Genomic DNA, 14,985 nt, shown 5'->3' on the forward strand with positions numbered 1-14,985 from the left:
GGCGCTCTTTGGCCATCGATTGGCCCTTGCGCCATTGAAAATCACCTATCTATCTATCTATCTATCTATCCTATCGAATCGCCTACGTCTGGGTGCCCTCACGGTCAGCTTCTTAATTTAGGGTCTTCGAAATACTTCGCAAGAAGAGCCAAATGTTCGTGAAACTCTAATGCTGGTTCCAGTGTTGACTATCAAATTTCTTGCATATAATTATTGCTGATTTGATTGATATGTGGAGTTTAACGTCCCAAAACCACCATATGACTATGAAAGACACCGTAGTGGAGGGCTCCGGAAATTTCGACCACCCGGAGTTTTTTGACATGCACCCAAATCTGAGCACGTGGCCCTACAGCATTTTTGCCTACATCAAAAATGCAGCCGCCGCAGCCGGGATTCGACCCAGCGAACTGTGGATCAGCAGCCGAGTACCTTAGCCACTAGACCACCGTGGCATAGAATTCTGAACACTCCTCATTCTGGAACTTATGACTAAAACCTTCCATGAGAGAGAGACTTCGGTCTTCGTGGCATACTTCACGCACTATACCGCCGCCACCACGTAATTCACGAGTGTACACAAATAGGCCCTCGCAGGTGCACGGGTCCCATGCGTATTTGTATGCACTGTTTTCGGATAATTGGGGATGTTTCCCCAGGGTGCTTGTCAGCGAGCAGCCGTTTGTAAGGCAGAAATTTGGCGCTGCCATGTTTTGCTCTTGCCTGGTAATGAAAGCATGATCACCGCTGCCCCGCCGCGGTGGTCTAGTGGCTAAGGTACTCGGCTGCTGACCCGCAGGGCGCGGGTTCGAATCCCGGTTGCGGCGGCTGCATTTCCGATGGAGGCGGAAATGTTGTAGGCCCGTGTGCTCAGATTTGGGTGCACGTTAAAGAACCCCAGGTGGTCTAAATTTCCGGAGCCCTCCACTACGGCGTCTCTCATAATCATATAGTAGTTTTGGGACGTTAAACCCCACATATCAATAAATCAATGATCACCGCTGTTGCCTGAACCAAAATGAAAGAAGAAAACAGGTGCATTCCGAAATGCGAAAGAAAAAAAAAGAAAGAAAGAAAGGTAGATAGATAAATAGATAGATATATAGATAGAGAGATATATAGATAAGAACTAAGAAAGAAAGATAGAAGGAGGGAAATATATGAATAAATAAATAGATATGTAAATAAAAACTTAAAGAACTAGATGTCAGGCACGCGCACAACAGCTGAATTTTTTTTTTCAAATAATTATATATTTCGTTGATGGTAGATACACAAAACGTAAGTTTGCCAAGAAATATGGTTCCCTCCTATTTCACAGGACATCAAAGTATAAGTAGGCCTAATCAATAGCTAATGATACGTTTATGGTCACTCAAGGCGCCGCATATGCAACGCTGCAGGCGCTGGCGTTGCAGCTGTGGCACTTGGCGCGCAGGACTTTTTCAAGCATTGAGCAACCGAGGATGGACGTCAGCCTCAGCCGTTGTCAGTAAAACGTCACAATTGCACCTGCCGGCCTTGAGAAGGCGAGTCGATGTGGGCAGTGGAATTTTACACCACCCATGAAAACAGTATCTTTTGATTAGCTGGCTTAACCTCCCGCTAAAATAGTTGCTCATTCCAAAGTCACATTTTCCAAGCAGTTTAATTGGAAAACATCTGTGTTAAGCGTACGCCATGTTTCCTCTGTCGACTTGTGGTTAAACTGATTGATGTGTGGGGTTTAACCTCACAAAACCACCATATGATTATAAGAGACGCCGTTGTGGAGGGCTCCGGAAATTTTGGCCACCTCGGGTTCTTTAACGTGCACCCAAATCTGAGCACATGGGTTTACAGCATTTCCGCCTCCATCGAATGCAGTCACCGTGGCTGGGATTCACTGCCGCGACCTGTGAATAAGCAGCCGAGTACCTTAGCCACAACACCATCGCGTTGGGGGTTATTAAAACTACACATTCGAGTATTATGGTCCCGCGCTATAGAATAGTCATTATATTTTCCAAAATGCATATACACTTGTGTTTGTGTAATCTATTTTTTTTTTCCACGGCAGCTCGTGGGAACGAACTCTCATTCCAACCATATCATGACATTAAAAAAAGCTTGTCAAGCACTGCAAAGAAAGTGAATGTGTGAGACGTTTGCTTTTGAATGGCTTGTACAAACACCTCAAATGTAACCGTGGCGTCATGACTCATGCCGATTCGTGTCTCTAAAATGCTTTATTATGCGTACCCGTTCTTCCCTATAGGTCGGATGTGTTTGCTCTCTACCACGTGAGCGCTTCCTGGATGTACCTACTGAACGTTTTCTTCACTGTCGCTGCTGCGCTTGCCGTCAGCCTGGTTATATGTGCATCCCAAACTTCATCATGCTGATATTCACATGTCGTCAGTGCGAATATTCATTTGGTCTCAATGAAATTAACTCTGTCAGCGACGGTTCTTAACAACCTGAAGAGAATAGATGACTTTTACCGTTGAGGTTTTATGCTATACGAGAGGACAGTGAAACCATAACGCAGAATCAATGCTTAATAAATAGAATTCAAAGATGGTGGGTATGGTGAACTTTAAAAGAACAGCAGATCAAAACATGGTTCTTATCAGCCAGAGAAATCTAATTTTTTAACACTTATGTATTCTTGTTCCTGTTTTGAGCGATATACGAGGAAACGAAGATGGTTGTGATGTTCGTGTTTCCGTGACGCCATTGACGTTCAGCGTCCCGAAAGCTTGAGCGCAGTAGTCTCTAGCGTTCCCCGCGGCGGGGTGCAAGTTTCCTGTGGTATTAAGGCAAGGTTTTCGAACTGATGCAAAACGTTTTTGAAGTAATGAGGCTAGCGTTATTTTATGGTGCGTTAGAGCATTTACAATTTAATTTTGGTAATACCAGATGAAAAGTTACAAACTACTGTAAAAATATAGCAACAAAACTCGCGGTCAAAGAACCTTTAAGCTTTTATTGACAACGACAGAATGGTACATTTGTTTACAAATAAGAAGCCCGCAATAGACAAAAGTTTTTCATTTATTTATAATGAAGTACATACACATGAGGTTACACACGAGGGAACAAACGAGGGTTAAGGATATCATATATAGTTGAAATCAAGAAGAGGAAATGAACATGGGCCAGGCATGTAGCGCGTAGACAGGATAACCGCTGGTCATTAAGGGTAACTAACTGGATTCCCAGAGAAGGCAAACGGGGTAGGGGGAGACAGAAGGTTAGGTCGGCAGATGAGATTAAGAAGTTTGTGGGTATAAATTGGCAGCAGAAAGCACAGGACCGGTTTAACTGGCGGAACATGGGAGAAGCCTTTGTCCTGCAGTGGACGTAGTCAGGCTGATGATGATGATGATGATGATGGTGATGATGATGACATACACATCTTAACCATATGCTTAGACATGGAACTTCATATTCCTTACTGAAGGAATATGCAAAACAAATATGGAAATAGGTTCATGGTGATCTGTGGCAATGAATAAATACACGTTAAGCTGTGATACATATGATATATTAACGCTTAACTACCAATACAAATGTAGTGGTACATATATAGTTCTACAAAAGTAGAAAGCTGATTAAATGAGTTATAGTCTATCACAATGATGAAGAATGGATACAAAGAAGAAAGCTACAAACATCAAACCAAAAGTGAGACAATATTATTACACTGTGTTCTTATCTTCGAACTTCCTTAAAATCCCATGCAGCGCTTAGGACGTGTTTCCCACTGAAAGTCTTTTCCATGTAATGTAGAATTGCACCAATACGTTAATATGACGAACAAAAAAATATGCTGACAAAAATATAATGTTCACTTGGCAGGGAGCAGAGCAAACCTTGCGAACAGTGAAACACTGCGAATTCTCTATCATTCTGGTGCAATCCAGCAATTCTAGTGACACGATAGAAATATTTTTAGTGTGTTTCATACTTTCCATTTCATGTTTTGCTCGAAGAGGTAAATTTGTTATTATGCACCGGAATGTGGTTGAGCTTCTCTTAAAAAATAAAAAAGAACAGAATAGCCATGCTTGCTTTAAAAGTGCAACCACGAGAATGAACATCCGAATGATGTAACCTCTACGAAAACAGCATTTGTAAGAATAACTTTATTACCGATTGAACTTCAAAGAAAATAGTACTGCGTGACTGGGTAAATTGAAACATGCGCAGTTAATCAACCAGAGGCTAGATGTAACGAGAAAGTCGACCCTGGTTCAACTTTGTTTATGTGTTTGAACGTCAAAGCTTGCTGAAGGGCGTAGTAGCAGACTAGTTATGATACAGAGGCAGGAAAAACCTGCATACATCAAGCAGCCGAACAGAATGGCTTGTTCTAGTGGGGTCAGGTTTATCCACTGTGCCACGCACTGTCGTCGTCTACGTTTGGTACTCCCGCAAACTAACACAATCATAGATAGATGTTACAGATAAGTGATTATTACATCACTCTAACAATAAAAGCAACTAGGCGGGGCTTTCTGTGGCATCACTGTAAGAGGGTGCCTCATATGATTCGCCACGTGACTCTGCTTCAGTGTTATTAAGGGCGGCAAAGTCGATTTCGAAAGGCCAACGCAGCTTTCCGCGGTCTCCGAACCCGGGACCCGCTCCCTCACCCCGTCGTCTTGCTGCACCGCGCGGCACCCTGGAACCAAACTGCGCTTGCTGGGAATCTTCTTGCAAAGATGCAAGTCCCAACGACGGTTCATCAAGCCTCGAAGGAACGGGATACGTCAAAGCTTGTCTCGAAGGCAGGGCGAGATTCGGTTCCTTCCTCGTAGATATCTGATCGTCACTGTCGCTCAGACGAACAAAGGGGTGCACAGCCTGTGGCTTGTATTCAGCAGTCACCGATGGGCCTGTCGAGCTACGAACTTCTTCGACGTGGTCACCCCTGAGTGATTTGTAGACTGGCACCGAAGGTCTGACCCAGCTGCGGCGGTTGTAATCTACGTCGTGATCACCTAAGAACGCCAAACCGGTGGCTGGTGGATGGACGTTGGAGACACCGGGAGTGTGGTCGTTGATGCCCAGAGATGGGAAGCCTGCGGGAGCGCCAGAGACACCTGAACCGGGTACGTTAAAATAACTGGTAACAATGGCGCGCCCAATTGGAGGAGGTGGTACGTGCGTCTGGGTATAGGCTGTGACCGCATGTTGAGGGTGGTAGTGATGGTGGGCGTGGGTCAACTTGGTGGTAGTCAACGGGTGCTTGAATGTCAGGGCCGTGAAAACGGGTGCCGGAACGTGAGTCTTTATGGTAGCCGGTTTAACGTATTTAACATACGCTGAAATTGGCGCTTGCCACCCGCCGTAGACGAGAGGTCTTGCGCTAGATTTGTGGACGGTGACGATGGCTGGTGCATGGTGGCCATAGTGGATCACCGGCGCGCCATGGGTGATGAAGCGCTGGTCCGCATAATTTGGTCCCGAGGGCAGCACGTGTGTGTGCGCGTAACTACCACCGTGAGGCCAGGCCGGTGCGGCGATGGGCTGCAGGCTTACTATAGGCGCGTGAAAGATGCTCTGATGGCCACGGCTACCTTGAGCCAGAAGCATGGCCAGCAGCAGCGATTCCTAAAAGAAAGATAAAGGAAAATGAGCTTCATAGTGCTAATATATAGGTGAAAAGTTGAACTCGGACATGTTATTGTACATCATTGTACATTATCATGCCATGATTGCCCGCTATATGTTTATAGTGCGGCCGAAGATTTGTTTTTCCTTACCTCACAATAAAGATTGTGCATCATTGTGGTAGTGTGGTGACGTTAGTAATCAAGTTTTAAGAACTGAAAAAATGAAAAATATATGATACAGATTCCCGCTATGTAACGGTAGGGTTATATAAGGGAAACCTGTCTGGTTCATTTAATTGTTATGTTCAACGTCATGAAAGGAGTCATGCTACGACAGACGCCCTAGTTCAGTGCTCCAAACACTTCGAACACCTATGGAGTTCACGAGACTGTTGGATTTCACCTTCAGAGAATTATGATCACCACGGCCGAGATCCAACTAGTGTCTTACGGGTCAGCCGCCGAGCACTGCAACCACTGAGCAGAGCGACTGCCCAAGTAAGATTGACATCCACCGATTCTAGCACAAAGCTGCAAGGATAATTCAAACTTCATCGGAGCTTCTTCTCCTTGTTCTCAGTCCGGGGATGGAGCGCGTAGTCTAAGCCTCTCTGGGGTGGTCGCACGACCACTTAAACTAACCAGGACATGGCCACCTTGTAACGCATAGAATAACAGAGGACTCAGTTAGTTTGTACGTATTCATGCTCAGGATGGGAAAACACGGACACAAAAGAAAAGACCAGACACGACAAAAGCCGCGGTGTGTGCGTAGAGTCGACTTCACTCTGTACGTGTTGATGGTGGTGTTGGTTGCGATGTTGCAAAAGTGAAGTGAGCCTGGCCTAAAAAACCGACAATTGCTGCGCCTGAGTCACCAAATGTCACTCAGCCCAGTGTCTCGCAGGGAAATCATGAGGATCCCTTGCACGCTCCTCCTCGTCGTTGAGGGTCCTTCAGGGAAAATGACACCCTCCAATGCCTCGTGCTTGTGACAGCATTTCTGCAAGCTGCGTAACATCTCTGTTCATTCTCTGTCAAACTGCGGGCACAGCCAAATGAAATGTTCGATGTCTCCGATGTCACCATAAACCGCACAAAACGGGCAAGCACCTCGCCCAGTCTTGTATGACCAAGCCAGGGTATATGCGTAGTCAGTTCTTATCTGGTAAAGCAGTTTCGCTTGTTCTCCGGAAAGTCCGTGGATTACGCATGACTGATGCGAAAACCTCTGGATCACTCTGAACTGATTCCGTATTACATTGTTGTTTTAAGGACGATAGTGTTTCTTGAGGACCTTCGATGCAAAAACTTTGGTCTATCTGTCTGTCTGTCTGTCTGTCTGTCTGTCTGTCTGTCTGTACATTTGTCTGTTTGTCCACCGTTACCGCGAACCGGTTACTTTAAACAGCTCCAACCAATACCCCGAACGGCCGACCCCCTCCGCAGCGCCCACCAATGTTGCTCAAGGATCAGCGTTCTTACGTGTGCGATTATCAATTAAAAAGCAATCTTTGCGCATATCTGAGGTACCATAACAACGCGTCGATGTTTTGTATGTGTGCCTTTATACTAGAGAACGCACACACAAGTAATGCTAAGGACCACAGCGTTAAACACGCTGCGCTGACAGTGCGACGCGGGGCTCAAAAACGAAATTTTACCGACGCTTTGCTAAAACGACCCGGTGGTGGCACCTGCCCTTCGCTTTGCGTTCTACACCTTATCGCCTCCGAGAATGCATGCATTTTTCTCCGCAGGAACGCAGGCCTTCCTTCGTTTTCGGAGATAACTGTAAGATGGCGCTCGTGGCTAACGTGCCTCCTTGCGCTCGTTCGCCTCCGCTGCACGCTCGAGGCAACGCAGCGCCTCCGGAATACCATTCACCGATTTTCTTGCGCAGAACATCAAATAAATGTTTTGTTCACTCTCTCCACACTCAAGACTATCGTCTTTCGACGATATTTGCAGATTACATGCAGATACGGGGCGAGTTTTTTTTTTCTGGTAAGTTTTGGGAGCTCCTATTTTCGGAATGCAAGTCCACGTTTCCCGTGCAATGGCATCAGCTTTTGCATTGCCTTCAATCTCAACGTAGGATGGGATCAACTGTAATTTCACATTGAAGCTCTTGCCGATCAGGTGTTTAATGAGGACCAGAGATTTTGTTGTGAATTTTTCTTGAGGTAGCCCTGGATGTAGTCGCTGTAACGCCGACTGTGAATCGGTCAGCACTACCACATCTCGTGCAGAAAGCTTTTGTAATTTTCGCAAAGCCACGGTGATTGCTGTTCTTTCTGCTGTTGTGGACGACGGAACACGATCTAGGTGGCCTGACCATGACACGCGCAGGAAGGGTATGCAGAAAGCCGCTGTGCAGCTCGCCGTCTGTGTGGACACCAATCCGTCAGGGAAAACTTGTAGGGGACCATGGTACATGACGCTCAAATGGTCCAACACCAGATACTTGGCTTCCTCAGCGGGAACAGTGCGTTTTGTCGGCAGTTTAGGAACCCTGAAGTTACATGCAACGTTCACAAAGGACCATGGCGGGTCGATAAGGCTCCGTTGAGGTGATTTCAAGCCTAAATATGGAGTCGTCTTCATCGCCACGTGAAAATGTGAGTAAGGTCTTGCTCTTAGCCGCCGGAGAAGGACCATGTCTGTGGAGGACTCGCCCAGTCTTGATAGCTGCGTCAACAAAGCCTTAGACGTCAGGAGGCGAAGTGGTAGATACTTGGCTTCATCGCTGACCTTCTTGTTTGATGCCGCCTGAGGGACTCCCATCACCAGTCGAAGACCCTTCTTGTGCACTGCCACTAAGCGTTGAAACTGGCTCGATTATGGCAACATCAGAGGCAGCTGGTAAAGAGTGCGGCTTGTTATGAGCGCAGCATTCAGCTTAAGCATCGACTTAGGATTGTTGCGCCAGCGTACTCCTGTCATGCGACGAATAGCGTTTAGTCTCTGCACGGATGTGGCTACAATACTATCAACCGCTCGTCACCATAATAACTTATCATTAATGGTAGCACCCAGAAAACGGACACTCATCGCGCGACGAATGGAATGGCCTCTGATATTCAGCGACAGACGCGTTGACTATCACCGCACCCCCTGGAAGAGCATGAATGCAGATTACTCTGCTAATAAAGACAGGCTAAGTGTTGACAAATGTCGTTCAATGATTGAAATGGTGCCTTGTGCTATCAGGGCTAGACGTTTGTATTGCTACCCTGAGACCCAGATGCAGATATCATCGGCATAGATGGATATGTTAACTGCTTTCAGAGGTACTGTCAGAGTGCCAGGAAGGCTGGCCATGGTAGCGTTAAAAACCAAGGGAGATAGAACACTTCCTTGTTCAACGCCAAGGGAAACACTTCGCTCATCGCTCATGACATATCCAAGCTTAACCTGGACACGCCGGTCTGCGATAAATTCATGTACACAACGAAGAGCATTTCCCGAAACAATCATGGCTTGGAGTCTGTTGACGATGCATGTTTGAAACACAGTCATATGTTTTGGCAACATTCGTGAAGACGGCGAGTGTCGAGAGGTCGCTGACACGGTGGTGCTTCAAGTGGCTCAGCAGGTTCAAAACACTGTCCTGGGCGCTCAGCCGTGGGCGAAATCTCTTCATACATGCGGGCCATCTTCCTTCTTGCTCAAGGTACCAAGTTAGTCTTGTGCATATGGGTTTTTCCGTCAACTTAGATACACATATTGTTAGCGATACCGGTAAATATGAGAATAGGCTCGCAGGATCTTTTCGGGCTTTCACACTGGCACCACTCATGCTGTCTTCCATACAAATTGGATCTCTCCTGTGCTCCAGACATGATTAAATAAGTCGAAGAGGGCGCGCCTTCGATTATATGGCACATTTGTCAGCGTCTCATTGCTGATCATATCTGGACAACAGCATAGCGTCTTCTTAATTAGCGTAACGTCCTATACAGCTCTCGAAATGTAAACCGCATATCCTATGTATTGGATAATCGAGGTGGCAGAGGTATTGCCTCTCCTGCTGATCTGCCAGATGTGTATTCGTCTGCGAAATCTTCTGCAAGGGTTTGCATATCTTTTCCTTGCTTCAAAGAGAGTGTTTCGAATAGCCAGTGAGAGCGGATCTTTCCAGAAAGACTATTTATGACTCTCCATATTATTGTCAAGGTTGTAAACTGCGATAAACTTTCACAGAAAGCAGCGCACTGAAGTCTGCGTAGTTTTTTTTTGTTAAGCGGCGAATGGCAGCGTTTATTCGGTTATATTCAGTTTTCGCCGATGTGTTTCTTTTCTTTTTTCATGAGCTTTCGCTCCACTCTTCTACATGCTGCGCAAAGGTTCTTTTAACTTCAAGTGAGAAGCAAGGAAATGATCGGGCAATTTCAGCAGCGATGTAGCCGCTCGCTTACTTCGTAACACATCTGCGAACAGCTCATCAGAGGACTCGCCTATAGCGCTGTTCTGTACATGTCACAACGAGTCACATTGCAAAAATCTTGACCAGTGGTCCCAAGTCCGATGATATTGGTAAATATGGGGAAATGGTCGCTGCCCATTCTGTATGGGGCCATTGCCGGTGATACCAGAAAGTACGCGCAGTGTAATACAAGGTCTATCACACTCGATGAATCTGGTGACCAAAAAAAAAATGTTGCTTTTCCATCGTTCGCCACACATGTCATCAGCATCCGCTGCTGCTAAAAGTTCCTTGCCTCGTCAATCAGCACTCTTATCTCCGCAGAGCGGGTGATGTGCGTTAAAATCACCACAGATTATTCGAGGATCGGGACACCATGTGCAAATGTTCTTTAGGAGAGCCTCCATGGAGACCTTCTTGCATGAACTCATGTACAACGAATTACACTCAGTTTTCAGTGTACTATTCGCACTTGTACCGCGGTGACTTCCAGTGAGTTAAAACAGAGGTCTAGCACTTATAATTCGGCGTGAGGCACATTCCGCTTTATGTATATTGTGGCGCTTTCATTTGCAAACGATGGTATGCTCGGATTGCAATGTCGGATATACCCTATGGGCGTCCTTCCATTTGGGAGGTCGGCTTCCGAGAAGACTGAAATCGGTATCGGACTGTCTCGCAAGAATAAGTTAATCTCACACAAACGCTTCAGTAGACCGGCACAGTTCTATTGCATTATTAAGGGCACTTGTGAGGGACGGAAAGGGCTAGGTGGGCGAGATATTGGCATTTTTCTACTTTGTATACATGGAAGCAGAGCCCAGTACCACTGACTCGAAAGCCAGTACTGCTTCCAACATATCCTTCACAGAACTCGCTGGCATCTTCGCGACGTGTGAGCGTAGTGCCATGAACAAAGGTCGAATCACGTGCTCGCTGTTTTCCTGCATTGATTGCTTCCAATTGCTTTCAATCGGTTCAATGCAGCCACATAGGTGCGCTTGGTGGACTCTGGGACACGTTCTTCAGCAACAGTATTCATTTATTTTGGCTCAGTTACGTCTCATGTCGCTTTGAGGCGCTCTGTCTTTCAACATGAACGCTTTCTAGCAAACTGAGTAGGTGAAATGGCTGATATCAAGAAATACACATGGATTTCTTCTATATAGTTTTCTCCTGCAATCAGGTGTACGTCCATTATCCTTTTCATCTGAGCGGTAAAAGTGCAAAGAGAATACAGACAAAAAAAATCCGTATGTACTTTTTTTAAATTTAGTGCTCCATGCTCCATGATAATTGTCAATTTATCCTTTGCGTAACTCATCTCTGCGACAAAATAGTACGCTGTGGGACTAGGTGGAGCAGCATACTCTGTGACGTCGCGTTGGCGTAGTCGGGAAGGGCAAAGGCTCAAGCTCCCTCCATGCATTCATAAAATATGGCTGAGCGCTCCCAGAAACAATGTCTGGCTACACGATTGTTGCGTTGTATCTGCGAGGCTGGCACTGCATGTAAATATGCAGATGACTCGAAGCACTGAGTCGAAGTGACTGCATGTACAGCGTAGTGCTTTGTAGTAATCATTTTTTTTCTTTTCAATTCTTGCATAAGACGTGCCACCTCACAAATGCAGGGAATACAATTAAATATACCATTTTGAACCTGACCCTATTTACCCTAATATTTCTCTTTTTCTTGCTTTTGAGTGCTACATTAATATGCTACATCCTCGTTGGTAAATTCGTCAAGAAAAAACTAGCACAATTTTGTTCATTTAAGGCTGTCATTATTAAATCCCAAGTAAACACGTAGGGTAGAATTGCGTAAAATGATATACGGGGCAAAACTCAACATTTTGACTTTGCCGACTTTTGTAGCAAGTACAAAAACACTTTCCCTTTATTTTTCTATTTCAGCGATAGGTGCTTGTGTTTGTTTACCATTTTTGTGCAAACGTTTATCGTTGCTCACACCATTCACGCAGGAAGAATTACGCACTGGTGTCGGTGCGTTTGTGACCCGTGTAAAAAGGGCGAAATTCTGTTCGGCCGAATTTTCGGATCCTTGCATGAATGTATTTTTGCGTCAGTACAGTACGATGCCAAAGCAGAATTTTTTATAATTCGCGCATGTGGGACGGGCGAAATGCGACATCTAGACATCAAAATGCCTTAAAAAGTGTCTTATTGAGTGAACCATTCACTCATACTGATTATACATTGTATTTTTTGTTTAAGAGGGCTAGGAAGTACAAGAAAACATTATATAGAGCTTCATTGGTAGAAATTGACATGAAAAAAACAACACTAACTGCTGTTGAGGACAGGACTCACTCCATTCGCACTACATCAAGTCTGTACCACGTTCCCAAGAATACTCTCGAAAGGCGCATGAAAAAATTGAAATAATGTTGAAGTCAAGCCGTTTACAAACACGTCTTCGGATTGAGTTTTAATAATATTTGTTTCATACTGAAAATTTAAAAGTAACAAGCGAAAGAAAGTCCGAAATTTATCGCCTCACAAAGCACGGCTGACGAAGTTGAAAGCCAAGAAATGCCCGTGCCACTCTGCATCAAGACGCCAAAAGTAGCGAAGAAGATGCGTCAGAACAAATCTAGCCTCTAATCATTGAATTAATCTAAAGAAGTGAAAGCGTTTAGGAAAAGACACCTTTGACACAAGGAAAGACTGGGGGTGCTTTATCTGCTAGGAGTTTTGAAGCAACACAGGGCCGTGATCTGTCTGGATTTAATGCGTGGAGAGCAAGAAGTGGGCTCATGAAGACTGCGCGAGTCCCCAGGGAGTGAATTTCATGTGCTTATACGGCAAAATATGAAGAAATGCAATATTTTCACTCTGTCTCGTTTTGCCCCCCGCTATGCCTCGTTTCACGCTGCAGGTTGCGGTGAAATGGGACATCTGGTGCATTATTTATTTATTTTTTAAAACACGCCTTTAACTGCATGGGTGAACATGCTCGCATTTATGCAGCCCACACATTGTGTACAAACGAAACTTTCTGCATTGACATGTAGCTGTTAATAGTGAATTCAAAGAACACTATTAGGAACTCTAAATTTTTGCCGCATTTGACCTCACTCTAACCTGACTTTCGGACACAACAGCTTAATTTACACGACTATTTATTACATTTCGGTACGCCCTCCTACTTTCTTAGGACATATTTGTGGAGATGGCTGCGTAGGTATATATTATGTGAATTTTGGTTAAGGAACATGTCTTCAAGTATCTCTTTTTTGGGAAGCATTTGCAATGTCATGTTGTTGTTGATCAGTATAGTGGGACAATAGAATGAACTTCATCTTTTCCTACACGGGAACGGACTTTACTTGCTAGGACGCTTATGCAAAACAACTTTTCAATTTAATGTGAAAAGATTGATGTCATTCGAAAGCACCATCTATGTGTTAATATTTTGTAGCACAGTTCTACGAACACAGCACCTTTCATGACGCTTCACTTTCCTTTCCTAAAATAGAATTTGCATAATGAAGTTCCTCTGTTAATGATATTCAAACTTCCAAATAGACTTATCTTTTATCTGTACTTTGTTATGATGTTTTAAAATAACTTCAGTCCAACCATAAGAGGCTGCTTTGTTCAGCAGATCAAGCAGTCCAGTGTTTGGACAGCAGTGCTTTAACCTAATGCTTGAATTTTAACGCATTGCACCTCTGTGCTGTGACCTTGAACAATTTTGTTCATGGCGTGACAAGTCATCTTAATTTTTATTCACTAAAAGCACGCTAATGTATGCTGTGAGGCACATTAAGAAAATACCCCCTGGGACATAAAAATGAGGTAATCAGGAATAATGCTCTAGTATTAAAGAAAAAGTAATAAAATGTCATTACTTGCACCTTCAGAATGTAAACAGTGAGTCAGATCAACTCACTAAAACGCGTCAAGATATCCCTACTGTATATCGTAACGCATTTCAATAGCAGACAAGACGAGCACAATGGTGAACCAATTCATGTGAGAAATGTGCCGAAAGATCCAGAAAGAAATACTGACGACATCAACCTTATGATGATCGAGGGCCAAGACGGACTAAGGGTGAAATCTTTATCCCACAGTTCTATAAAAGACTTCCATGTCCATAACGTTACGTTGTGTGCGGTGAATTCATCCACCTCACTGATAAGAACCCTTACGAATTCAGGCAGGGGCTTACAACAGGAATGTTTCATGAAAACATTTTACCGGGGGACAAACCAACCGATTTCGTGCAACGTTCTGGAAAACTTCAAATCAGCAAACAAGCGATTTCCTGCTGTCTTAATCTTAGCTTACAGCAGTCAGTTATATTAATAAATGTGAAATGCGACTTACCAAAACCAGCCTCATATCACGCTTGCGTATCCTGGAAGCTGTCGAAGATGCGTCGGCAGTGACGAGCTGTCAGGCAAATGACTTTATATACCTAGCCACTGTCCCCGGTACTCGCTCACGCGCGAACGTCGTCGTTAAGGCACGCGTCCTAAATATCTCAGAATTTTTTGTCGCTTCCAACGCGGGGTTCTGGGTCTTCGCAGCTAATTTTTAAACTGTTCGTTCCTTTTTCGTGGCTGTTTTGCTGATTGCAGACCGGAGAAGTCGATTTGTCGGAAATGCTCGTGCGACGCGTGCCACGGCTATAGCCACGATGCGTAATTTATTCGCTACACAGACCTCGTTCCTCCGCTCTCTCCCCCCCCCCCCCTCCAACCCCATTTTTTTCTGCTTTGCTGAAGACTACGCACGCCTCAACACAATGGCGGGAATTGAAGAGGCAGACTTTGAAGGTTAATGACAGCGATTTGCAGAGACGCTTTTATACGGAGTATAATTGCCCGTTTCCACGCGGCGACATCTATACAAACGTGGTAGAAGAGAATTAGGGTGGCGTTTTTTTTTGTACAGATGTTGTTTTTAAGCGAGAACGCCC

The 14,985-nt window shown here is 44.9% G+C and overlaps 1 protein-coding gene across 1 annotated transcript; it reads right to left on the reverse strand.

The window, feature by feature from the left end:
- Positions 1-2,948: 2,948 nt before the first annotated feature.
- Positions 2,949-14,436, reverse strand: LOC119162028 (uncharacterized). The gene is made up of 2 exons (XM_037414512.2): positions 14,391-14,436; positions 2,949-5,601 (listed from the first exon to the last, which is right to left on the reverse strand). The coding sequence occupies exons 1-2, from the start codon at positions 14,403-14,405 to the stop codon at positions 4,489-4,491; spliced, it is 1,128 nt and encodes a 375-aa protein (XP_037270409.2). The 5' UTR covers positions 14,406-14,436; the 3' UTR covers positions 2,949-4,488.
- Between the last annotated feature and the right edge of the window lie 549 nt (positions 14,437-14,985).

Source organism: Rhipicephalus microplus, chromosome X (genome assembly GCF_043290135.1).
Source record: "Rhipicephalus microplus isolate Deutch F79 chromosome X, USDA_Rmic, whole genome shotgun sequence".
Lineage (NCBI taxonomy): Eukaryota > Metazoa > Arthropoda > Arachnida > Ixodida > Ixodidae > Rhipicephalus > Rhipicephalus microplus.